The 26,469-nt window shown below is 41.7% G+C and overlaps 1 protein-coding gene across 1 annotated transcript in view; it reads left to right on the top strand.

Annotated features, from left to right (window-relative positions):
* The first annotated feature begins 8,362 nt into the window (after window positions 1-8,362).
* LOC123992945 (bcl-2-like protein 13) overlaps window positions 8,363-26,469 on the top strand; it is a 30,248-nt gene continuing 12,141 nt past the window's right edge. Inside the window, exons 1-6 of the mRNA XM_046294604.1 lie at window positions 8,363-8,497; window positions 9,146-9,323; window positions 20,485-20,592; window positions 20,748-20,904; window positions 24,795-24,867; window positions 25,563-25,691. Of these exons, the coding sequence (XP_046150560.1) occupies window positions 9,206-9,323; window positions 20,485-20,592; window positions 20,748-20,904; window positions 24,795-24,867; window positions 25,563-25,691 (585 nt within the window). The 5' untranslated portion in view covers window positions 8,363-8,497; window positions 9,146-9,205. The remainder of the gene's footprint in view (window positions 8,498-9,145; window positions 9,324-20,484; window positions 20,593-20,747; window positions 20,905-24,794; window positions 24,868-25,562; window positions 25,692-26,469) is intronic.

Genomic DNA, 26,469 nt, shown 5'->3' with positions numbered 1-26,469 from the left:
TTCATAGGTATATATTGTATTCTAGTCTATGCTAATCCTATATTTAATTCTGCTGTACACACCTTTTCTATTGGTATACTGTCCATAATGTCTATACACACACCATCATATACATTTACATTGAGTGTGCAAAACATCCATGACATAGTCTGACCAGGTGAATCCAGTTGAAAGCTATGATCCCTTATTGATGTCACTTGTAAAATCCACTTCAATTAGTGTAGGTGAAGGGGTGGAGACAAGTTAAATAATGATTTTTAAGTTAAATAATGATTTTTAAACCATTACACAATTGAAACATGGATTGTGTCATTCAGAGGGTGAATGGGCAAGGAAAAAATATTTACGTGCATTTGAACGTGATATGGTAGTAGGTTTGTGTCAAGAACATAGATTTTGATTTGATTTCTGGAAGATAAAAAAACGTCTTCATCATTCACAATCAATCCTTTCTATAGTTCAGATTAAATAATTTGATATGATGAACCAATAACAAAGAGAGAAATGCGGAGAAAAAGGTAAAGCAATTTTACCAGTTGTTTTTACATTGTCATTATGAAGACACCTATTGGATAAATAGGTCAACTCCTCTCTTGCTGCGAAAAAATGTTGGGCTAGTTTTCAGGCCTTGTTGTCATTTTCTTTAGGAATGTACTGAAATAAAACTAGTAAAATAGAGTACAGATACCTAAAAAAAACGACTAGTACTTTAAGGTATTTTTACTTAAGTACTTTACACCACTGGCTACCGGTATCTTTCTGCAGAGTAAAGTGTTCTAGCCTGTAATAGACATTGTTTTGTGAACAGTAATTAACAGTTTAAACAATTCTACATGCCTTGTTGCAAAAACAGTGAAGATGCAGCCCAGACTCCCAATGAATGCAGTGGTTCATTAGGACAACCTCGAGTAAATGGAGCAGGCAAGGTGCGCTCGCGCTATAAGGGGACACCGGCTGCAGTGATAGCCAGACTTGATCCTCTCTCAATCCGTTGATGCTGTGAGACATTTGACAGAAGTACCTAAAGTAACAAATTCTAGTAACGAACCGTTTTTCATGTTATCAATGGGCTCATCTGACTCTGGGTAAGTAGAAGGTAGCAATTGCCAAAATGTCGCACTATCCCTTTGAATTGGGATCCGTCTTCAGAGACGATCACATCACAAAGAAGAGTATTTCCCATGGTGAGTGCGACCATTGGGACGTTCTTACCGTCACCCTTAAAGCTCAAACACACCCGTATGATTGTCAGATGTTTGCCTGCCCGACAGTATTTAGCACCTTTGAACAGTGCGGGTGATGTGCCGAAAAACAAAACTCCTTCGCGTGAACGTGCACACACTAAATTCTTCATTGCTGCAACTCGCTTGCCAGATGAGATTTCTGCTCTTCATTCTGTGTCAGTTTAGCCTACATTTCACTGATCTTAGCGGAACGTGTTTTAAAAATTGGTGTCCTTCAAGGCAGCTGTCAATTATCACGTTTGGCTGCGTTTCATTTTATTATTTGCGGTTTGATCACGGGAGAGGCACTATGTGTATTAGTCTATAAATACATCTCTTAGTCAAAAGGTAATCTCTCCCATGTCTTATTCGACTAGTAGTTGTTATGAAATGTTTATTGCTTGCCTACATTTTACTCCCTCCTCGATGTTTAATTGAAAACACATACATTAATTTTGATTGCCTATCTTGAAGTGAAGTTTGTTTTATAGAAAGTATTTGACTCTAGTGACACAATTAGGTACATCTGAAGGTCGGGGGGTTCGGCAAGCCCATTTTCTTGCCTGCCGAAATCCCTTTGCGATTCTAAGTAGAAACCATAGGTTCATAGCCATAGGTTCGAGCATGATAATGAACGGTTTCCCACTGTGATAAGTAGAGATGGCAGGGAGATTCTCGATGTATTTCATGCTTTATCTTGACCTTTTAACATTTCAACCGGGTAAGGGCGCCCCAAGGAGCCCGATAGCACGGATCTATTTCCCATTCAGCTTTTTAGAATTCACTCCAACTGCTGGACGAATGGGGAAATAAACTCACATGTTCTTCTGCTGGTCGATCTGAATTTTATTTTTCTCATAATACGCCATGATCTTGAGGTCCAGACAGCCCTCTTCAATGTTAAACTCCACTTCTGTCTGTAGGAGCAGACATACATCTGTTAATACTCTGTATGTACACCCTAATAAAAAAAAGCATGAGCTGGCGCACACCCAAACAAGTTGGTAGAGGTGCGGACTAATGGCAGATAACTAAGCAATAAAAATTAAATAAATAGCCCACATACAGGCTCCCAGTGATTGATCACCTATCTAAAAACACTGACCTCTAGTGATCTGAACATTGACTGACATCAGGCTGTTTTTATGAACAAGACTGCTAAATTAACATATTTCTTCCACAGTTTATCAGCGTGCAGACAAGATGTTCCCTTTGTTGATGATGCTTATTGTGCGGTTGAACCAACATATTACCATGTAACAAAGATTACATAAAAACAATGAAATATGTATATGCAATGAAATAATGTATGTTGATGCTAATACTATGTACAATATTTAATTGTTGCAATATGATAACAATAGCCTAATATATTCAACATGCTCTAAACTGCCTTTTTAAGTTTAATTTGTCTTTATCACCAATCTAATAACTAAGAAACACCCCTCATTATTGTCGCTGTTTGTCTACATAACCTGGTTCAAGCAGTCATGGCATTACCCTGAAGAAGGTACAAATTATTGAGAGCTTGTACTTAGAGTGTGCAACTCTTTATTTATTTGTAATACTCTGTACAGTACCTTTACCAAACTTGCCAGCAAGACGGGGAGGCAGTGTATTACCTTTGCATCAATTTTTTCTGCTTTCTCATTGGCTTCCTGTTCAAAGGCCATCATATGCTTGATTTGTCAAGGAGAAACTGGATGAATAAAGAATGTTTAGCCTATGTCATAACTCATACCATGATATACAAGAACCTATTAAAATTACCCTCTTTATCACTGAGATGTTAAATTTTTTTCATTATCACTCTAATAACTATGACACACCCCTCACTACTGTCATTGGTTGCACTAATTGTACTGTTAACTAGCTAGGCGGTTTGACATTGTTGGCGAGAGCTGACAAATATATAACTAACGCAGTAGGCTGGTGGAAGAGCTATATGAGGACGGGCTTATTGAAATGGCTGGAATGGAATGTATCAAACGTGGAAACTACATGTTTGACTCCATTCCATGTATTTCATTCCAGTCATAACATTTTTACATTACATTTAAGTCATTTAGCAGACGCTCTTATCCAGAGCGACTTACAAATTGGTGCATTCACCTTATGACATCCAGTGGAACAGCCACTTTACAATAGTGCATCTACATATTTTAAGGGGGGGGTGAGAAGGATTACTTTATCCTATCCTAGGTATTCCTTAAAGAGGTGGGGTTTCAGGTGTCTCCGGAAGGTGGTGATTGACTCCGCTGTCCTGGCGTCGTGAGGGAGTTTGTTCAACCATTGGGGAGCCAGAGCAGCAAACAGTTTTGACTGGGCTGAGCGGGAACTGTACTTCCTCAGTGGTAGGGAGGCGAGCAGGCCAGAGGTGGATGAACGCAGTGCCCTTATTTGGGTGTAGGGCCTGATCAGAGCCTGGAGGTACTGAGGTGCCGTTCCCTCACAGCTCCGTAGGCAAGCACCATGGTCTTGTAGCGGATGCGAGCTTCAACTGGAAGCCAGTGGAGAGAGCGGAGGAGCGGGGTGACGTGAGAGAACTTGGGAAGGTTGAACACTAGACGGGCTGCGGCGTTCTGGATGAGTTGTAGGGGTTTAATGGCACAGGCAGGGAGCCCAGCCAACAGCGAGTTGCAGTAATCCAGACGGGAGATGACAAGTGCCTGGATTAGGACCTGCGCCGCTTCCTGTGTGAGGCAGGGTCGTACTCTGCGGATGTTGTAGAGCATGAACCTACAGGAACGGGCCACCGCCTTGATGTTAGTTGAGAACGACAGGGTGTTGTCCAGGATCACGCCAAGGTTCTTAGCGCTCTGGGAGGAGGACACAATGGAGTTGTCAACCGTGATGGCGAGATCATGGAACGGGCAGTCCTTCCCCGGGAGGAAGAGCAGCTCCGTCTTGCCGAAGTTCAGCTTGAGGTGGTGATCTGTCATCCACACTGATATGTCTGCCAGACATGCAGAGATGCGATTCGCCACCTGGTCATCAGAAGGGGGAAAGGAGAAGATTAATTGTGTGTTGTCTGCATAGCAATGATAGATAACGAGTATGTCCTCCTACCAGCTTCTTCTGTGTTAGTTAGACACTAGTCAGCTCTCACCAACAATGTCAAACCAGCTTGTTAACTTTAGATGTCATGGCACTTAGCATTTTTTAGCCTGTCCTCCTATCTCCTCCCACCAGCCTCCTCTGCACTAACGTTATAGCTCACAGAGCAAACATATTAGTACAGTTCGCTAAGAGCAAAGAGGACCCTTTCCACTAGTGTTTTAACTAGCTAGTTAAATACATTTTACAACAGCTAGCTAGCTAACAACATTACCCGTTTGAGCGTGTGGTTACTCATTTGTTGTTTTTGCTTAACGTTACTAATCAATATAGCTAGCTAACAACTAGCTAATAATACTCAGCTGGTTTGACAAGTTATTTCAGTTGCTCATGCACGACAAACTTGGGGCTGATGACAAGCAACAAAACTAGCATGGTAGTTCAGCTGCCTGGATGACAGTAAACAGCGCATTCACGAGGGTCCGTTGTTGACGTGCCGCGCATATTTGTCTTACTTTCGGTAACATGTTGACTCAGAGATAGAGGACCGGCAGCGCCATTGACAGGGTTGCCAGGTTATAGCGAAACATTCTAACCAAATGACCACACAAAACCCGCTCACAAGGCCTGAACACTAGGATCATATTTATTTTCGCAGAAAGAGGAGTTGCCACGTTTATCCAATAAGTGTCTCCATAATGACAATCTAAATACAATTGCTGAATTGGCTTCACCTTGGTCTCTGCATTACTCCCTTTGTTATTGGTTCATCACACCAAATGATTTATTCTGAACTATATAAGTGATCGATAGTAAATGGTTAAGACATATGTTTCTTTCAGAAAACATTGTGAAATGGTGTTAATGCAAGTCATATTGCTCTAAAATAATCATATTTTCAACTGGAGTATAAAAATCGGTCCTCCATCCCTCTGGAGCAAGATGGAAAGGAAAGAGGAGATCCATCATGAGTCCAGTACATTAAGGGAGTTGTATTCTACTATTAAATCAATCACTACTATTATAAATTGACTAATGGAGCAAATCGGTTCCTCTCTGTCTTCACCTCTGTGCCACTACGTGCCACTCCCTCTCTCGACTTCAACTTCCTGGCCAATGTTAGCTAGCTAGCTTGCTATGAACAGGGCTTGAGATTGGTGATTAAACTCAACTCCACAATGTACAATGGAGTTGAGCGGCAACTAGTGAGGGCAACTGGAGCTCCGACATCACATAAGTTATCAAAAACGACTGATTTCAGCACCCAAAGAATAGCCCACATTTACACATGACAGAGCTCCAGTCGCCGCTCAACTCCATTGCAGAGTTGAGTCTGCTATGCTCAAGACTAACTTTTTTCAGCACCATCCCGAAGTGCAATTTAAACCAGGGGTTAGAACCAGTTCAGGGAACAGAACAGAAACAGGAACGAAAGTGATCCATACTATTCCGGAATAGAACCATTATTTTAAAAGCATGGGAACCGGTTAATAACGTTATTTTACATTCCAGGCATTTTTTCTAGTCTCACAAAAACATGCAACAAATCACCTATGTAAAGCCCTCACTGTCACTCTGAAATGTATTCCAGTGTCTGCCTGCAAGCTGAAACTCTTTGCCTGTGTGTGCGTGTGTACGTTTATTTAGGCTACCTGCCCCTCTGAAGTATATGTGAACTGTACAAATTAAACACAAATAACTTACAGAGTTAACAAAAGTGCCAGTGTTTATTACAAGACCAATAAATTACAATAAGAGTCACCAGTATCCCCCCAATCCACCCACCCTCTAGGACTATGGCCTAGAGAGTACACACAATGAATCAGCCCCAGGACCAGAATATGTATAAAAACACAAGGCGTACGCCTGGCATGTAAAGCACCTCTAGGCAGAAACAAGCAAATTTTAATGTATATTCACACTCGTAAGATAGCACACTCATAATTGAACACTACTTCAGGCTCGTGTACATCAGTACTCCATTAATTGCCTCGTGCCGCTCCGGCAGCCCAAAGTGGCTAGCTTGTGGGTGTGCTGGCAGCATATAGCAGCACGTTCGATTGTGCGTCAAGAATACAGCATAGCAAGTTTGTATGAAGGTCTGGTTATTAAATGGGTAATAGTTAATCCATTCTCTGTTTAATGAATTTATTCACAGCTAAATAGTAATATGCTCTAAACCAGTTTGGTGACAAACAAACTTTGTTGCCCTTTCTCCAATCATCCACATGGCCGAGGGAACCTATTCAAGTAAGTAAATTCATTTAGAAACCTGGCACCATAACTACAGTGTAGCATGGTGGTGGCAGCATCATGCTGTGGGGATGTTTTTCAGCGGCAGGGACTGGGAGACTGATCAGGATCAAGGGGAAGATGAACGGAGTAAAGTACAGAGAGATCCTTGATGAAAACCTGCTCCATAGCACTCAGATCTTCAGACTGGGGTGAAGGTTCACCTTCCAACAGGATATAATATAATCTCGCTGTCTTTCGCCAAGACAACACAGGAGTGGCTTCGGGACAAGTCTCTGAAGTTCCTTGAGTGCCCCAGCCAGAGCCCGGATTGAACAATTCTGAATAGAGCTGACAATACCTGTGCAGTGACGCTCCCCATCCAACCTGACAGAGCTTGAGAGGATCTGCAGAGAAGATTGGGACAAACTCCCCAAATGCAGGTGTGCCAAGCTTGTAGCGTCACCAAAAAAGACTCTAAGCTGTAATCACTGCCAAAGGTGCTTCAACAAAGTACTGAGTATTGCTTCTGAATAATTATGTAAATGTGATATCAGTCTTTTATCTTTTATGCATTTGCAAAAATGTATAAAAACCTGTTTTTGTTTTGTCGTTATGGGGCATTGTGATGGGGAAAAAAATGATTCAATCAATTTTAGAATAAGGCTGAAATGTAACAAAATGGGGAAAAAGTCAAGGGGTCTGAATTCTTTCCGAATGCACTGTACATAGTCATTGAAGACAGGTCACTTTAATAATGTTTACATAATGTTTTACCCACTTCATAGGTATATATTGTATTCTAGTCTATGCTAATCCTATATTTAATTCTGCTGTACACACCTTTTCTATTGGTATACTGTCCATAATGTCTATACACACACCATCATATACATTTACATTGAGTGTGCAAAACATCCATGACATAGTCTGACCAGGTGAATCCAGTTGAAAGCTATGATCCCTTATTGATGTCACTTGTAAAATCCACTTCAATTAGTGTAGGTGAAGGGGTGGAGACAAGTTAAATAATGATTTTTAAACCATTACACAATTGAAACATGGATTGTGTCATTCAGAGGGTGAATGAGCAAGGAAAAAATATTTACGTGCATTTGAACGTGATATGGTAGTAGGTTTGTGTCAAGAACATAGATTTTGATTTGATTTCTGGAAAATAAAAAAACGTCTTCATCATTCACAATCAATCCTTTCTATAGTTCAGATTAAATCATTTGATATGATGAACCAATAACAAAGAGAGAAATGCGGAGAAAAAGGTAAAGCAATTTTACCAGTTGTTTTTACATTGTCATTATGAAGACACCTATTGGATAAATAGGTCAACTCCTCTCTTGCTGCGAAAAAATGTTGGGCTAGTTTTCAGGCCTTGTTGTCTATTTTGATTGGTCCCAAAAACAGCAGACCTGGCAACCCTGGTTACAACTCTCTTTTTGGTCTGCGTGGAATCATTTTATTAAATGTTTTATTTTTTCTTTCTGTTAAGTACAATAATCATATCAACTGTATTGGAGTTTTTTTTCCTATTAAGAAATTTGCACATTTTGCACATTTAATTTGAGGATAATTTGATGATAACAGGGTGGATAATCAAAATACATGATATGACACCTTTTAATTTTTTACATATTATAAATACAACAAACATATGAGTATTTTGTTATGTACCACGAGTGTGTTTATGCAATTAATAAATTAATCAGCTAACTTAAATAAATGAAAACGCCATTTGAACTCTCCACAAACTGAGGCGCATGTTATAGTCATGATGGCTACCCAGCCCCTTAAATTAGAGACTTGAGAGGCAAGTTTTTGTTGGAAAGGACCGATATAAAAAAAAATTGACACACCCTGGTGTCATCCATAACTGTTTTGCCACTGCTGGTACTGGTGTGTGGAACGTGTTTCAAGTTTTGTTGCTCAACACGTGCATTTGTCAGGACTGCATTTGTCTCTGGAAACGGGTACGTCGTGTGTCATAGTGTAAGATAATGTCTTAACGATAATGAACTTTCTCTTCAATTGTAGTGCCATATTGATCTTTGACGGACCCTGCTTTTTTAAGGTTAGCCTACACTGAGTGTAATAACACTGTATTGAGTAGTACATTAGCTAAAGGTCGCTGAATTTACTAACGATTATCGCGGGTATCGAACAGTACTCAAATGTTGACTTATTACTGTGACAACTTGATGGTTCATGCCCAATATGTGTTGTGAAAGGGGCTTTTTGTGTTTGGATACACTGTCTACTGAAAATGTAGCTATCATATCACTCATGCAAACAATTGCCTTAAGAGTTTGTAGTTGCAGTGCATCATTGCAGTTGCACCATGATATGAATGGTGTGATGAGATAGTGGCCAGGCTGTGCTGTTAATGACCAGATGTTGAGTTGTTGATGCCTCAGGCTTAGTCTCTGCTGCCGGTGTCATCCCCATACATGCAATCCAAAAATCAGTTTTGACCATGTGTTTTTGTGCCTCATGACAGGACGAAATGTGCACAATGCTTTATTTGTAGATTTCCTACTTTGTATCTGACCTTACACCCATATATGCTCTTACTAGATACATTGACTGTAATAACCAGTGTGCTTTTTTTCTACTTTCAGAATTTTGATCTTTTTCCACATTTGACTGCATGTGCCTGAGTCTGACCCTGCATATCTTCAATGGCTGCTGTGTGCTCCACCTCTGTGCCTGAGGGTTTCCACTATGAGACTAAGTACATTGTCCTCAACTACCTGGGCCTCCTGTCCCCCTCCCAGCTACTGTCCACTGCTGGCGGAGGTAAGTGACACTCCCACCAAATTAGGATGCGGAAGATACTGGAGATAGGAGGGACTGGCTGCTTCCCGTTCCCAAATCTCCACCATTAGCACAATCTCCATGTATTTAAAATTGGTGTAAGCGTTTTTGTTTAAACCAATGCGAGAGCATGTACGAGTGCACATTTCGAGTAAATAATTGGGGTGCAGACACGTCTATACAGATTGCCTGCCAGTGCCAATCCCCCTTTTCATTGGCTCTCATTAGAAATATGTAATTGCTGTCTTGGTCTCTGGCTTGAAAACCTGCCCAGTAGCTTTAGTACAGAGGCTGTCCTGTATTCTGTCTTGGTTGAGCGAGTGGACTGTTAGTCTTTTCTTGTCCTAATTATGGGAGCTCACACAAACATGGTCAGCACGTATGTGTCAATCAAAGCTTCCTGGAGTCCTACCATGCCTTTACAGAATGGATGGGCAGCTTGGGCTGGCACCACTTCCAAGCATGTTGGTATCTCTACCCTAGTTATGTAGAGACAGAACAGAATCCAGTAATGTTGACAGTAGAGTTGGGCGATATTACAATGGTATCATCTATCAACGATGATTGGCAACATGCAGTAAAGAATGGAGTAGGGCAGCACACAAGGGACATTCAGAGTAATCTGCCTATTCGATATATAGCCTATTTCAATAATTGGACTCGGTTCTATAGGTCTACAGAACGTAGGAGAGGAATGTAGGCTAGACAGAGTGGAGAATTCCACCAAAGCAGTGCAAAAGATCCAGTCAGAAAATATAATCTCGCTGTCTTTCTCTTGCTCTGTTGGTTGCATGGGCCTTATAGCCTAAACCTATTTGTTTTTATAATGGACACTCCTTAACTATATTCTGTTTAGCTGTTCAAAAACCTACGCAATATTCCCTTCTCCTTTCAATATGACTTGGGGCTAGGCTACGCTTTCATCGATTTATGCGTGCATGTTTTTTCTCCCGATCAAACAATGAATGCATTTGAACAGAGTTCCATCTAAAAAAGATGTTTGAATAGCCCAAAAACGTAATAGGGCCAGGGTACTAATAATGAGAGAACAAACCATGTCAATATAGAAAAATCGAATGACAAGTTTAAGCATATTAAGAAAGAAATGATATGTGAGGGGCAGGAAAATCCATCCATGTGAGGTTGGAAACCAAATGGCCAATAACCTATCCTCTTACTAGGCCTAATATAAAAGCTTTACGTTTCATAAACAGAAGCCTATTTCCCAAATATTCAAATAGCCTAAGAAGGCACTGTTGCCCATTTCAACAAGAACAAGAATGAAAGTGTGAGTCTTATAGGCTGGTCTCAATCACAGCTTTATTAGAGATAATAAACAATAGCCTATTAAGAGGGGAGGATGAGGTAAAGCAATTATTATCCTGTTCTGAAGATGGTAGACTTCGCTTCTATCCCGGTTATAAAATCATGGGCGAACTCACTACAGTAAGGCATGTTCCTCGTCTGTTGACTGTCGATTTTCTCCTTGTGAGCGAGGCACACACATACCTGTTCCATGCTGGATCTCCACCAGAAAATTGTTTTAGAAAATATTTGCCAGCACTTGGCTTCTGCCCAGGTGTTCAACAACTTTTAAAAATGTATTTCACTTTTATTTAACCAGGTAGGCCTGTTGAGAGTAAGTTCTCATTTACAACTGTGACCTGGCCAAAGCAAAGCAGTGCGACACAAACAACAGTTACACATGGGATAAACAAACGTACAGTCAATAACACAATAGGGAAAATCTATATACAGTTGAAGTCGGAAGTTTACGTACACCTGCCCACAAATTTTCTATAGGATTGAGGTCAGGGCATTGTAATGGCCACTCCAATACCTTGACTTTGTTGTTCTTAAGCCATTTTGCAACAACTTTGGAAGTATGCTTGGTGTCATTGTCCATTTGGAAGACCCATTTGCGACCAAGCTTTAACTTCCTGACTGATGTCTTGAGATGTTGCTTCAATATATACATATAATTTCCATCCTCATGATGCCATCTATTTTGTGAAGTGCACCAGTCCCTCCTATAGCAAAGCACCCCCACAACATGATGCTGCCACCCCTGTGCTTCACGGTTGGGATGGTGTTCTTCGGCTTGCAAGCATCCCCCTTTTTCCTCCAAACATAACAATGGTCATTATGGCCAAAGTTCTATTTTTGTTTTATTAGACCAGAGAACATTTCTCCAAAAAGTACGATCTTTGTCCCCATGTGCAGTTGCAAACCGTAGTCTGCCTTTTTTATGGCGGTTTTGGAGCAGTGGCTTCCTCCTTGCTGAGCAGCCTTTCAGGTTATGCCAATATAGATCTCGTTTTACTGTGGATATAGATACTTTTGTACCTGTTTCCTCCAGCATCTTCACCAGGTCCTTTGCTGTTGTTCTGGGATTGATTTGCCCTTTTTGCACCAAAGTACATTCATCTCTAGGAGACAGAATGTGTCTCCTTCCTGAGAGGTATGAAGGCCGCGTGGTTCCATGGGGTTTATTCATGCGTACTATTGTTTGTACAGATGAACGTGGTACCTTCAGGCATTTGGAAATTGCTCCCAAGGATGAACCAGACTTGTGGAGGTCTACAATTTCTTTTCTGGTCTTGGCTGATTTCTTTTGCTTTTCCCATGATGTCAAGCAAAGAGGCACCGGGTTTGAAGGTAGGCCTTGAAATACATCCACAGGTACAACTCCAATTGACTCAAATTATGTCAATTAGCCTATCAGAAGCTTCTAAAGCCATGACATAATTTTCCAAGCTGCTTAAAGGCACAGTCAATTTAGTGTATGGTAACTTCTGACCCACTGGAATTGTGATAGTGAAATAATCTCTCTGTAAACAATTGTTGGAATAATTACTTGTGTCATGCACAAAGTAGATGTCCTAACCAGCCAAAACAATAGTTTGTTAACAAGAAATTTGTGGAGTGGTTGAAAAACGAGTTTTAATGGCTCCAACCTAAGTGTATGTCCACGTCTGACTTCAACTGTATAAGACTCCAGCTTCAGTGATTTTTTAAAATTTATTTTGCAATTCATTCCAGTTGTTGGCAGCAGAGAACTGGAAGGAAATGTGGCCAAAGCAGGAGTTGGCTTTGGGGATGACCAGTGAAATATACCTGCTGGCGTATGTGCTATGGGTTGGTGCTGCTATGGTGACCAGTGTAAAATAAAAAGAGCAGATTCGACATCAACTTTCGTCATGATTCGTCCAGTTGTTGCATGCAGTTTCACGCTATAGCACAACTTTGGTTTTTAGCAGTTTTTGTATATTACAATTTTTATTCCCAAAATGTTTTTAGGGGGTTGGCCATTAGGGGGTGATACTGGTATATCACAATGTTTTATGAGAATATAACCATGATAGGACAGAGGTTGACATCGTCCAACCCTAGTTGACAGTCACTGGCGTTAGGGTGAGAAATGGTTTGATCTACTAAATGGAACAATTAAAACCTCCTCCATTAACTAGCCTGAACTGCTCTATATACGGATGGCATGATAGCCCATGCAGGAGCGGTAGTCTGGGGTTCTCTGATGTCTGCCATGTACCACATGTGATTGCCATGGTTAAAGAACGAGTGACTGTTCCCTATGAAAGGCAAAGACCTTTTTGCTCTGACAGGAGGAGCTGGACCTCCATATTTTCTCTTGTCTCTTTTGTCAGAGGGGGTGGGTAATGTAGAGAAGAGTGTCTGATCCCTGCTTTCCGCTCGGCCCACTCCTTGTTCTGACAGCCGGTTGCGTGCAATCTCCGTAGCATTACTCACACGCCACCGGTCAAGAGAAAAGGGAGGCGCAGGCCGGACTGCTGAACCAGCACCTAGCCTGGCTGGCAAAACCAACAGGGAGTCTCATTGCTTCTCACTGAGTGAGTTTGAGCGGCCAGCTGAGGGTTTAAGGGTGAATGAGACGCTTGATGTGTGGAAATTGGCTGATGTACTAGGCATTAGACAGCATTACCTGGATAAAGAGTCCTGCCTCCCTTTGACCCATCCCTTTCCTAGAAATAAGTACAGTATTTGAGTACTGCTAGTTGATCAGTTCTATTTAATTCTTGATAATGGACTTGAGCAATCCATTCTTACTTTATCTAAGGAGAATTTGCGCTATGCCCTTGTTTCTGTGTTCTTTTCATATGTGTTGGCAGATGCCTTGTTTTAGCTGTGCTGCTTGCTTCCAAACCAATGAGAGCAGGAGGAGGCTAGCCTTGTGCCCAGTCATATAGCTGGCATGTTAACAGCATAGTGGAGTTGACCAAATCTGCTTCAGAGGCAGCGTGAACTGACCGAGTATCATCCACAGCGGCCCAATGAAATCTCTCTGCATCACACTCGCCCCCTCCCACGGTCCTTTCTGGCTGAGTGGATGCATTGTTTGTTTCCTAACCAGTGAGCGGGCTGAAGAGATGTGGAGGAGAACAGGGAGGGAGGGATGTGTGTGCCCTGTCATGTGGGTCTCTGCCTGCCTCCAGTAACATGCAATGGATGTTGTGAATAATTCACCAGTGTGTGTGTGTGTGAATGAGTGGTGTGCATCTGGGCCTGTAAGCCCGTAATGAGAGCAGAGCGTGTATTGCTAGAGAAGGTGAGGGAGGAGAGAGCAGCTTGAAAAGGGTGTGTGTACATTCGCTTCATGTTTTGATATGTACATCTCAGTGCCGTTTGTCTGCTATGGCCTATAGCTTGTTTGATAATTGGTGTATATTTAATATCCACACCTGATGGGCATACACTTAACGGAGAGGGAGTGCGTTGCTGCTACTTGTGTCACTGTCAAAAAGTGATGAGCATTGAACAATGGTTTAACTTTGCTCTGTAGATTGGTGTCCATAGTCTCCATACAGTACGGTTTTTATTTTTTTGGTACCTTTTAACCTAACCTCCCTGTAAACCATAGGCCTACAGTATTTGTACTTTTGTGGCCTGCAGTTATTACGTCATACAGTCAGTAAGAGGTTTTGCACATTACTAATGTTTGCACTGTGTATCTGGCTGACTGAACCATATCACAACTTGTTACAGGAATTATATTCCTCTGTTTTAATACCCAATTAAAATTAAACACCCTGTCAATTCCTAAGAATTTGTAAGACTCTTATTTGTATAAAATGGACAGAGACCAGTCTCAAATATCAACCAGCTGCGTTTATTCTCGAGACTACTGGACATGATAGTTTACCACAGGTTATAAACTGAAGATGACGTCATTAGTGTTTGTAATACCCAGTCTCATCTCCGCTCCAGTACAATGGCTGTATGGTTCTCAAGACTTAGATACTTTATGACCAGAGCCAAGGTCTGCCTGTGTAGATAAGCATTCTTGCCAGTCTAGCTATAAGTTCATTCATTTCTACCAAGGAACAGACAGTCATTGTTGTAATTCTTGATTATATTTACACACATTATATTCAGTACTAGGGTTTAAAGAAAATTCATACATCTATACAGTAACATAATAGTTTTCTGATTAGTCAGTCCTGATTAAAATGTATACATAATTAGTCATTATTGATAAAAAAAATCCCTTAACACAACTAAATAATGGCTAAGAAGAATATTTGATTTTGAATAGATTACTTCAGGAGCATTAAGCCCTACATTAGTGGCTTGCGAAAGTATTCACCCACTTGGCATTTTTACTATTTTGTTGCCTTACAACCCGGAATTAAAATAGATTTTTGGTGGATTTTAATTTGCACAACATGCCTACCACTTTGAAGATGCAAAATATTTTTTATTGTGAAACAAACTAGAAATAAGACAAACAAAACTTAAGTGTGCTTAACTATTCACCCCCAAGGCAATACTTTCTAGAGCCACCTTTTTGCAGCAATTACAGCTTCAAGTCTCTTGGGGTAGTTCTCTATAAGCTTGGCACATGTAGCCACTAGGATTTTTGCCCATTCTTCACTTTGTTGCCTCTCTGATTAATGCCCTCCTTGCCTGGTCTGTGAGTTTTGGTGGGTGGCCCTCTCTTGGCAGGTTTGTTGTGGTGCTGTGTTCTTTCCATTGTTTTAAATAATGGATTTAATGGTGTTCTGTGGGATGTTCAAAGCTCCATTGTCGTCTTGGTGGTGCCCCTTGCTTACTGATGTCGCAGGCTCTGGGGCCTTGCAGAATGTGTGTGTACAGTTAGTTGGAAGTTTACATACACCTTAGCCAAAAACTCAGTTTTTCACAATTCCTAACATTTAATCCTAGTAAAAATTCCCTGTCTTAGGTCAGTTAGGATCACCACTTTATTTGAAGAATGTGAAATGTCAGAATAAGTGAAAGATTATTGGAATCTGTGTGGGTTGCTGGACAGGTAGGATGACTGACAGTGAAGGTGAACAGGTGGTCACGTGTCAGGTGACAGAGGAATGTATGAGACTGAGGCAGGAATTCCTTTAACCATAAATTGGTATATTTACTGAGTAGTGTGGATTCATGGACGCACAGAACTTCTGGATCAGATGGAGTTAGGGAAGAGAAAGCAGCGAGATCAGGCGATGGCAATTTCCTCCTTTTATGGAGTTGAGATCTGTAGGACATTTCCACCTGACCTAATTAAAGCGCCCCTGGCCCAGCTGAGTAAATGGCAATGAATTAAAGGAGTATTCCACCAACTCCATGGGCCTTTTCTACAATAAGAGTAGGGTGATTTATTTTATGCTTTTATTTCTTTCATCACTTTCCCAGTGGGTCAGAAGTTTACATACACTCAATTAGTATTTGGTAGCATTGCCTTTTCAATTGTTTAACTTGGGTCAACTGTTTCGGGTAGCCTTCCACAAGCTTCCCACAATAAGTTGGGTGAATTTTGGCCCATTCCTCCTGATAGAGCTGGTGTAACTGAGTCAGGTTTATAGGCCTCCTTGCTCACACACACTTTTTCATTTCTTCCCACAAATGTTCTAGCGGATTGAGGTCAGGGCTTTGTGATGGCCACTCCAATACCTTGACGTTGTGGTTCTTACAACGAACTGACTTTTTGGAAAGGTGGCATCCTATGACTTGGCCATGTTGAAAGTCAGCGCTCTTCAGGATGGACCATTCTACTGCCAATGTTTGTCTATGGAGATTGCATGTCTGTGTGATCAATTTTTATCCACCTGTCAGCAACGGGTGTTGCTGAAATGGCTGAATCCACTCATTTGAAGGCATGTCCACATACTTTTGTGTGTGTGTGTGTATATATAAATGTAGTTGTGTGTATGTGATATATAGTAACCTTATGTGTAAAATAGTAAATAATGGCTACTTCTCAAAGTATTTAACTGTCTGAGTATAACAAAGTTGTCCACTATCGGCATAACTATTTATTATGACCACCAATGTTGGCTATTAAAATCAGATCCAACTATAATATCAAGAGGCTAAAAATCAGGGCTTAAAATCAAAGGGGTTCATGGTTTCTTTAAAATCCACAATTTGGATACCTCCACAGCCTCAGAGGATCTAGATCATTTTTCTAACCTTTCTGTATTACAACCAAATTATTATAAGTGTATATTATGTATTTGACCACAAAAAAAAAAAAAAAATTACATTACCGGGTAGTTTACCAATAAAATGGTCTGACGTTTTTCATATTCCGTAACAATACATGTTATTAGAAGGTTAGTAAAAATATCTCGCTACCATGGAAAGGACAACACCTGCCTATTTGTGGGAAAAACACCCTGAATTAACTCTTTAGTCGTATCTCAGTTTACTTATTTGCTTGTGGCCCTGCCTACACCTAACTAGCTGTTTAAAAAAGAAAGAATAATGTAATTATTTTAAAAATTAAGTATTATATGAACAAAGAAATATATTTTATTTGGAAGGCAAGCCAAACAAAATTAAACGGGCCTATTTATGAATTCGGAGGGAAGAAATTATTAAAGCATTAGACCTCTCACTAATGGCTTCAGTCATACAAAGGCTATACTTAAGTCCGAACTGGTTCACTAGCAGATTAGTAAGAATGGCTCAATCCGTGTTCACAAATGGCATTTTCCCCTTTATTCAGATTACAACCTCTGTTTCGGTTATTTGAAAATGAAATCCTCTCCACTATTGCTATCGTTTAAAACAAGCCATAGAAAGTTGTTTGCAATTTCAGTTTAGTCCATCAGAAAAGACAGAATACATATTATGGTTTAAAAAGGGTTGCCCATTTTGGGGAATATTCAGAGGTGGAAATTAACGGGAATATATGGGAATTAACGGAAATATATGCAAATTATTAAAATCTAATTTACATGTTTTTTGCATTGGATATTTACCATATCATATGGAGAGAAACAAACCTTTTTTTACCTTATCATAAGTAGACATAATTGCAAATGATTAAATCCTTCCAATAGAAGAAACAATTGTTATGAATTGAACTTCAATTAAATGAGTTGACTCTTCTCATGGGATGATTTCACTGAAAAACAAAACAAAGGGAATATAGAATGATCCCCAATGATCCACTGCATCTCCCAAAAACGTTTTCAACATGCAGCTACAACATTATAGTCTAGAATCTCAAGCTTTGATAGTCTTCCTCTCAGGCTTCCATGTCTTCTCCCTGGACCCCCTCAATGTCTCCCTCTTGAACAGACTCTGAGGCCTCATCTTCACTGTCACTTTCCAACCTTGAGGATGGCTCGTTGTCAAGCTCAAAAAGCCTCAAATTGGTGGCCATCTGGGCAAATATTTCAACCCTTGTATTGGTCAGCCTGTTGCGTGCCTTGGTGTGTGTGTTCCTAAACAAGGACCAGTTGCGCTCTGAGGCGACTGATGTTGGCAGGATTTGGAGGATGGAGGCAACCGGGGAAAGAGCCTCAGATCCACGAAATCCCTTCCACCAGGTGGCTGATGAGATTTGTTGGCACGACTGCTATATTACATCTCCATTCCAAAGCCCTTGCTTGGAAGTGTACTTTGCCAGACTGCCAAGAACCTTGCCCTCATCCAGGCCAAGGTGGCGAGTCACAGTAGTGATGACACCATAGGCCTTGATCTCGTTGATCTCTGCACCAGACAGGATGCTCTTGCCAGCATACTTGGTGTCCAACATGTGGAAGAAGTTAATAAACGTGCCTGTCGGCCCTGCATAAAAGGCCAAAACTGGTTAAAGAGAATCTGTGATGAATGAAACTGGTATACTTTCTTTCATTTAAGGACCAAAACATTGACAACTGTGCCATGGAGGATTCATATACTTGCATATCTACAGTGCTTTCGGAAAGTATTCAGACCTCTTCACTTTTTCCACATTTAGTTACGTTACAGCCTTATTCTAGAATGGATAAAAAATTCTCAACTACACACACTACCCCATAATGACAAAGTGAAAACAGGTTTTTAGACATTTTTGCAAATATAATAACTAACCTTATTAGTCCTTATTTACAGAAGTATTCAGACCCTTTGCTACGAGACCCGAAATTGAGCTCGGGTACATCCTTTTTCCGTTCATCAACTAACTTGATTGGAGTCCACCTGTGGTAAATTAAATTGATTTGGAAAGGCACACACCTGTCTATGTAGGGTCTCACAGTTGACAGTGCGTGTCGGAGCAAAAACCAAACCGTGAGGTCGACGGAATTCTCTGTAGAGCTCTGAGGCAGGATTGTATCAAGGCAGATCTGGGGAGGGTACCATAACATTTCTGCAGCTTTGAAGGTCCCCAAGAACACACTGGCCTCCATCATTCTTCAATAGAAGAGGTTTGGAACCACCACCACTCTTCCTAGAGCTGGCCGCCCGGCAAAACTGAGCAATCGTGTGAGGTGACCAAGAACCTGATGGTCTCTCTGACAGAACTCCAGAATTCCTCTGTGAAGATGGGTGAACCTTCCAAAAGGACAGCCATCTCTGCAGCATTCCACCGATCAGGCCTTTATGGTAGAGTGGCCAGACGGAAACCACTCCTCAGTAAAAGGCACATGACAGCCCGCTTGCAGTTTTCCAAAGGCACCTAAAGGACTCTCAGACCATGAGAAAGATTCTCTGGTCTGATGAAACCAAGATTGAAGTCTTTGGCCTGACTTCCAAGCGTCATATCTGGAGGGAACCTGCTCAGGACCTCAGACTGGGGCGACGGTTCACCCTCCAACAGGACAGCGACGCTAAGCACACAGCCAAAACACCGCAGGAGTGGCTTCGGGACAAGTCTCTGAAGTTCCTTGAGTGGCCCAGCCAGAGCCCGAATTGAACCCGATCGAACATCTCTGGAGAGACCTGACAATAGCTGTGCAGTAACACTCCCCATCCAACCTGACTGAGCTTGAGAGGATCTGTAGAGCATGGGAGAAACTTCCCAAATACAGGTGTGCCAAGCTTGTAGCGTCATAGCCAAGAAGACTCAATGCTATAATCGCTGCGAAAGGTGCTTCAACAAAGGACTGACATGGGCGTACTTTATTATTATTATTATTATTATTTTATGCATCTGTAGCAATGTGTATGGCTGAATCCACTAATTTGAAGGGGTGTTCACACTTTTGTGGGTCTCTGTATTTCAAATTTACTGGAGTACAAGTTTCACCGTATGGAGTTAATACAGGTAATGAGTGGAGAACAGTTTTTCTTTAAGAAGCTATCCTAACAGGTCTGTGAGAGCTAGAATTCTTACTGGTTGGTAGGTGATCAAATGCTTGCATCATGCAATAAAATGCAAATGAATTACTTAAAAATAATACAATGTGATTTTATGGATTTTTGTTTTAGATTCTGTCTCTCACAGTTGAAGTGTACCTATGATAATATTACAGACCTCTACATGCTTTGTAAGTAGGAAAACCTGCAAATTCGGCAGTGTATCAAATACTTGTTCTCCCCACTGTACCTGAGACATGAAACAAATAGGAGGGAAGGCGTCCAGGCTGTCACCAATTTACTAATGCGCAATTTGGATAATGGAAACCTCCAAACATTTAATTTTATTCGACACTAGATTTTGGCTTAAGTGTTTTACATTTTTTAGTTCTGACGTCCAGCTGTTTTTCTCAACACAAGACAGTTCAATGGAAACATACTGTAGCAGGCAATTGTCTTGTCTGTTTTCTATGACAACTTTCTAAATGTCGACAACAACAAATAATCACTGGAAAAGTGGAAACATAGATGATGTCATTGATTCTAAATATGTGCCTGGTATCTGAGTATCTGTGTTCCCTTCCAGGAGATGACCAGTATGCTGTGGACAGAGCGATGGAGAGAGAGCGGAACAGAGTGATGAAAGGACAGATAGATGAAGAGCTAAGGAAACTGGAAGATGAGATCTCAGCCTGTAAGAGGATGTGCACACACACACCCACAGATATTGTATGCCCTCACAACACCGACGTCTGAGCATGCTAATAGTTGGGTCTTTCGACTCTCATCATACTGCTCTTGTACAACTGGGACTGTTAAAGACATGAATGGGTGTGTGTGTGTTTGCAGACTTCTCCAGTACAGGCTTCGACTGCCACATGTCTCCGGTGTTCAGCCCTGGCAACCCAGAGAACTCCATCGAGGACTGCCTTGCTGCTCTGGGCGACCGGGTGGCCAGAGACCTGGACACACACCTGACCTCCACTGTACACACACTCCTCAGTGCGTGAGTGTCTGTTCTGCAGTATACACCAATGACGATCTATGAATGGACAAAGCCATCGATCACGTGACGCCATTCATTTCAATGTGAAGACTTGAGAGAGCATTTGAAGCTAAGGAGGCTGGTTAAGATGGCGTCTCATATAGGCAATTTATGTAGACATAACACGTGCAGTTTGAGCTGCTCCAGGAAGTGACTTTGCAGGCTAGCTCAGTGTTACCCCTTTCATTGAGTATCAGGGTACTTTTATTTTACCTTTATTTAAGTCAGTTAAGAACAAACTTATTTACAATGACTGCCTACCAGAAGACCTCCTGCGTTGACGGGAGCATTGTCAAGCTGGAGGGTCATGTCAGGATGAGCCTACTCTTCCCTGTAATGCACAGCGTTGAGATTGCCTGCAATGACACACCGCCCCAGACCATGACGGACCCTCCACTTCCAAATCGATCCCGCTCCAGAGTACAGGCCTCGCTGTAACGCTCATTCCTTTGACGATAAACGCAAATCCGACCATCACCCCCGGGTGGCTGAGACACAACCGTGACTCGTCAGTGGAGAGCACTTTTTGCCAGTCCAGTCTGGTCCAGCGACGGTGGGTTTGTGCCCATAGGCAACGTTGTTGCCAGTGATGTCTGGTGAGGACCTGCCTTACAACAGGCCTACAAGTCCTCAGTCTAGCCTCTCTCAGCCTATTGCGGATAGTCTGAGCACTGGAGGGATTGTGCGTTCCAGGTGTAACTCGGGCAGTTGTTGTTGCTATCCGCAGGTGTGATGTTCGGATGTGCAGGTGTTACACATTGTCTGCCACTGCAAGGACGATCAGCTGTCCATCCTGTAGCGCTTTCTTAAACATCTCACAGTACGGACATTGCTATTTATTGCCCTGGCCACATCTGCATGCCTCTTTGCAGCATGCCTAAGGCACGTTCATGCAGATGAGCAGGGACCCTGGGCATCTTTCTTTTGGGGTTTTTCAGAGTCCATAGAAAGGCCTCTTTGGTGGCCTAAGTTTTCATAACTGTGACCTTGATTGCCTACTGTCTGTAAGCTGTTAGTGTCTTAACGACCGTTTTGGAAGTTATTTGGATTTTTACGAATTATCTTTGAAAGACAGGGTCCTGAAAAAGGGACATTGTTTTTGTTATATATACAGTTGAAGTTGGAAGTTGACATACACTTAGGTTGGCGTCATTAAACCTAGTTTTTCAACCACTCCACAAATGTCTTGTTAACAAACTATAGATTTGGCAAGTCGGTTAGGACATCTACTTTGTGCATGACACAGGTATTTTTTCCAACAATTATTTACAGACAGATAATTTAACTTATTCACTATCACAATTCCAGTGGGTCAGAAGTTTACATACACTAAGTTGACTGTGCCTTTAAACAGCTTGGAAGATTCCAGGAAATGTCATGGCTTTAGAAGCTTCTGATAGACTTATTGACATAATTTGAGTCAATTGGAGGTGTTTTTCAAGGCCGACCTTCAAACTCAGTGACTTTTTGCTTGACATCATGGGAAAATCAAAAGATATCAGCCAGGACCTCAGAATAAAAAGAACATTTAAAAAATTTGACTTCCAAGTCTGGTTCATCCTTTGGAGCAATTTCCAAACGTCTGAAGGTACTACGCTCATCTGTACAAACAATAGTACGCAAGTATAAACACCATGGGACCACGCAGCCGTCATACCACTCAGGAAGGAGATGCATTTTGTGCCCTAGAGATGAACGTACTTTGGTGCGGAAAGTGCAAATCAATTCCAGAACGACAGCAAAGGACCTTGTGAAGATGCGGGAGGAAACCGGTACAAAAGTATCTATATCCACAGTAAAAAGGGGCCTATATCGACATAACCTGAAAGGCCGCTCAGCAAGGAAGAAGCCACTGCTCCAAAACAGCCATTAAAAAAGCCAGACTACGGTTTGCAACTGCACATGGGGACAAAGATTGTATTTTTTGGAGAAATGTTCTCGGGTCTGAAACAAAAATAGAACTTTGGCCATAATGACCATCGTTACGTTTGGAGGAAAAAGGAGGAGGCTTGCAAACCGCAGAACACCATCCCAACTGTGAAGCACGGGGGTGGCAACATCATGTTGTGGGGGTGCTTTGCTGCAGGAGGGACTGATGCACTTACAAAATAGATGGCATCATGAGGATGGAAAATTGTGTATATATTGAAGCAACATCTCAAGACATCAGTCAGGAAGTTAAAGCTTGGTCGCAAATGGGTCTTCCAAATGGACAATGACCCCAAGCATACTTCCAAAGTTGTGGCAAAATGGCTTAAGAACAACAAGGTCAAGGTATTGGAGTGGCTATGACAAAGCCCCGACCTCAATACTTTTGTGGGCAGAGATGACAAAGCGTGTGCGAGCAAGGATGCCTATAAACCTGACTCAGTTACACCAGCTGTCAGGAGGAATGGGCCAAAATTCACCCAACTTATTGTGGGAAGCTTGTGGAAGGCTACCCGAAACGTTTGACCCAAGACCCAATTGAGTGTATGTAAACTTCTGACCCACTGGGAATGTGATGAAGGGATAGGTGAAATAAATCACTAATATTATTCTGACTTTTCACATTCTTAAAATAAAGTGGTGATCCTAACTGACCTAAGAAAGGGGATTTTTACTAGGATTAAATGTCAGGAATTGTGAAAAACTGAGTTTAAATGTATTTGGATAAGGTGTATGTAAACTTCCGAATTCAACTGTATAAAGACTTGGCGCTAGCTGTTGTATTATTAAATTATCATTAACTTATTCTGTGTAACCTATCATAACTTACATCTGGTGTAAGAGAAGCAATTATTGGTACCATGTTTATTTATTTTTTTATCCATGAAGATTGCCATCCCCCTGTTCACTATAATGGGGATCCTGTTTTCTGAAAACAATGCCTGCAGTACTGCAGTCGGCCTTGAACTTAGTGGCTTCAATGAGAGGGGGCAGTTGTTCTCCCCTGGTGTACATCTAGCCAAACATTCTCATTGTGTGTGCATGCAGCATGAGTAGCCCTTTGTAGTGTTCACTGTTCACCCTTTTTAAAAGAGAACAGGTTTAGTAAACTCTTTGTATTGTGGTGTTCCCTTTTCGTTGTTGAAACCTATTAGTTTGGTAGTTGACCATGTTTTGGTTGGGAAAGGCCATGCGTTTCAGTGCCTTCAAGAGTCCTTGAATACAGACAGCACAGCAGTGCCTGGGTAGCCTCATCAGCATAAATATGCATGCGTCTCTGGCTCACCTGTACAGTAGGCCTACAGTCAGGGTGGAGTTGATTGTGCCTTTCATACTGTCTTGGGGAAAGTGTTCCTGTCTAGCAAGTTCAGAACAGCACATGGACATTTTGTATGAGGTTGTATTATATGACTACTTCAGTCTATTTTTTATTTATTTTTAACTGCGCTTTTAATGATATGGATTTATTTATAAAAAATACATTCTTACCTTTTAACTAGGCAAGTCAGTTAAGAACAAATTCTTATTTACAATGATGTGCAGTGAACAATTAGCCCGGCGTTATCCGGGTTTGGCTGGGGTAGACTCCCAATCACGGCCGGAAGTGAGAGCCTGGATTAGAACCAGGGACTCTAGTGACGCCTCTTGCGCTGAGATGCAGTGCCTTGTGCCACTCTGAGGCCTTCTTCTAAGAAACTCTCCATATAGGTTTAATAAATGACAAACTAACATATAGGCTTCCGTTTAATTTTCTCAAGTTACAGAAATGTAGGAACATTACTCATATATCACATAGGCTAGGAATGCATGTGTCTCTAATGTAGCTTAACCATATTTATAAACCAGCTTTCTGTGACGCATGCATTTCTCAAGTTACTTACAAGGTCATTGGCGAATGATCACTGTGTGTGTTCATTTGGCAGCCCTTTGGACTACGAGCGTTTCAGAAAAGCAGCACAAGACGTCTCCTGCCACACGCAGAGCGGCTGGACCAAGGTGAGGGATCTCTACTTTGCACCTGCTGTTACTGCCTGACAACCTATTAGGCCTAGTTCAGAAACAACCTAGAAGCTTTTTCCCTAGCTCTTAGGATCTGCAAACACCACGGCCCTAAGGAATCTGATTAGGGCTGCGATGATCATGGAATTTTGGAATGACTGGTATTTGTCAGCCAATTGACTGCGGTCACCGTTTTTATCGTTTAAATAGCAAAAAAGACACAGGCAACCGAAGACTGGTTTGCTACAACACCTCGCTGAAACAAGCAACAAAGTTTCATCACGTACGAGTCCATGTTACCACAAACGGACTCAAATGTATGTCCTGCCTTCAGTCAGCTGTTTAGTCCATATCACAACATTCTAAAACTAGCTACTTTTGTCTGGTCTCTCCTTATCTGCTGTTAGATGTAAGCCAAACTACTTCGCTGCTTTTGGGTAAAGTTTGTCGACTTGAATATGAAGTTGAGTAATAACATGGATTTTTTTTTTTCTTTACTAATGTCTTCATTCATAATTAGCGGTTACATGATTATATAATTACCGTGCCATCCCTGAATCTGATGTGTGGTGGAAGCTCCCCTTAGCCTTGTTGAAAGTCCTGGTGGAACCACCATTTTGCTTTTATCCATCCTGGTTCCTTTTGGGTAGTGTCTTGAACTGGGCCTAATACTCTGCCCTCACTGTCCCCAGGTGCTGGTGCCTTTAGTGCTGCTGCAGGCCCTACAGGGAGAAGGACAGATCCTGGCCACTCTCCTTCCTCTGGGGGTCAATTTCCTGGAGGAGGCTGAGGCAGACTACATCATCCGGCAGGGAGGATGGGTGAGTGGACACTGGACAAGGGGAGGGATGGGACGGAGGACAAGCCAAGAATGAACCACTTATTAATATCTTATGCAAAGTTCAAGCAGATTAATGTTTCAGCCTTGACCTGTTGGCTGCTGTTTCTTTTCACAACACACTATAGCCAGAGGAGGGTGCCAGAGATCCACTGTACATGGTTGGCTGTAAGGGCATTTAGTCATTGTTGAGAGACTGGCTATAGAGAAAGAACGAGAGGGAGAGAACTCATTAGTTTACCTTTCACTCACTTAGCTAATGCAGCTAATTTAGCCTACTATCAACTTGACTCCAAAGTGTTATTATTATTTACGTTAGCTAGCAGGCTAAGGCTATCCAACATGGCAACACTTCCAAATCAAGGTAAGCTTTTGTGTTTTATTAATTTGATTGCCACCGAGGCCTGCTGAGGTAACTATTATAGTGCTTACTGTGTGATTGTGGGTTTACTAATGCGTTAGTTCTAGTTTGTTGACTTAAGTTAATATGGTGACAACGTAGGCTGTTTCGTGTTTATGGTATGACAGTTTGGCTTGGAGAAGTTTTTGCACCTGGTCACAGACCACTGTTGAGATGTGCACTGAAGTCCACAGGCAAAGGGAAAAGGTGAGAGGAGGAGAGTGCATAGAAGGAATTATACAATGAGCAAAGTGATGACAGTTCACTTTCATGGCAGCGTCATCAGGGGTGTATTCATTCTGCTGATTCTGTTGCAAAACTTTTCTTAAACTGAAGCACACGGAACTGAACTGGGAGGGAC

This window comes from Oncorhynchus gorbuscha, linkage group LG02 (assembly GCF_021184085.1).
Source record: "Oncorhynchus gorbuscha isolate QuinsamMale2020 ecotype Even-year linkage group LG02, OgorEven_v1.0, whole genome shotgun sequence".
NCBI classification, from domain to species: Eukaryota; Metazoa; Chordata; class Actinopteri; order Salmoniformes; family Salmonidae; genus Oncorhynchus; species Oncorhynchus gorbuscha.
Note: the sequence above shows the minus strand (reverse complement) of the source record. Positions and strands in the feature narration are given on the sequence as shown.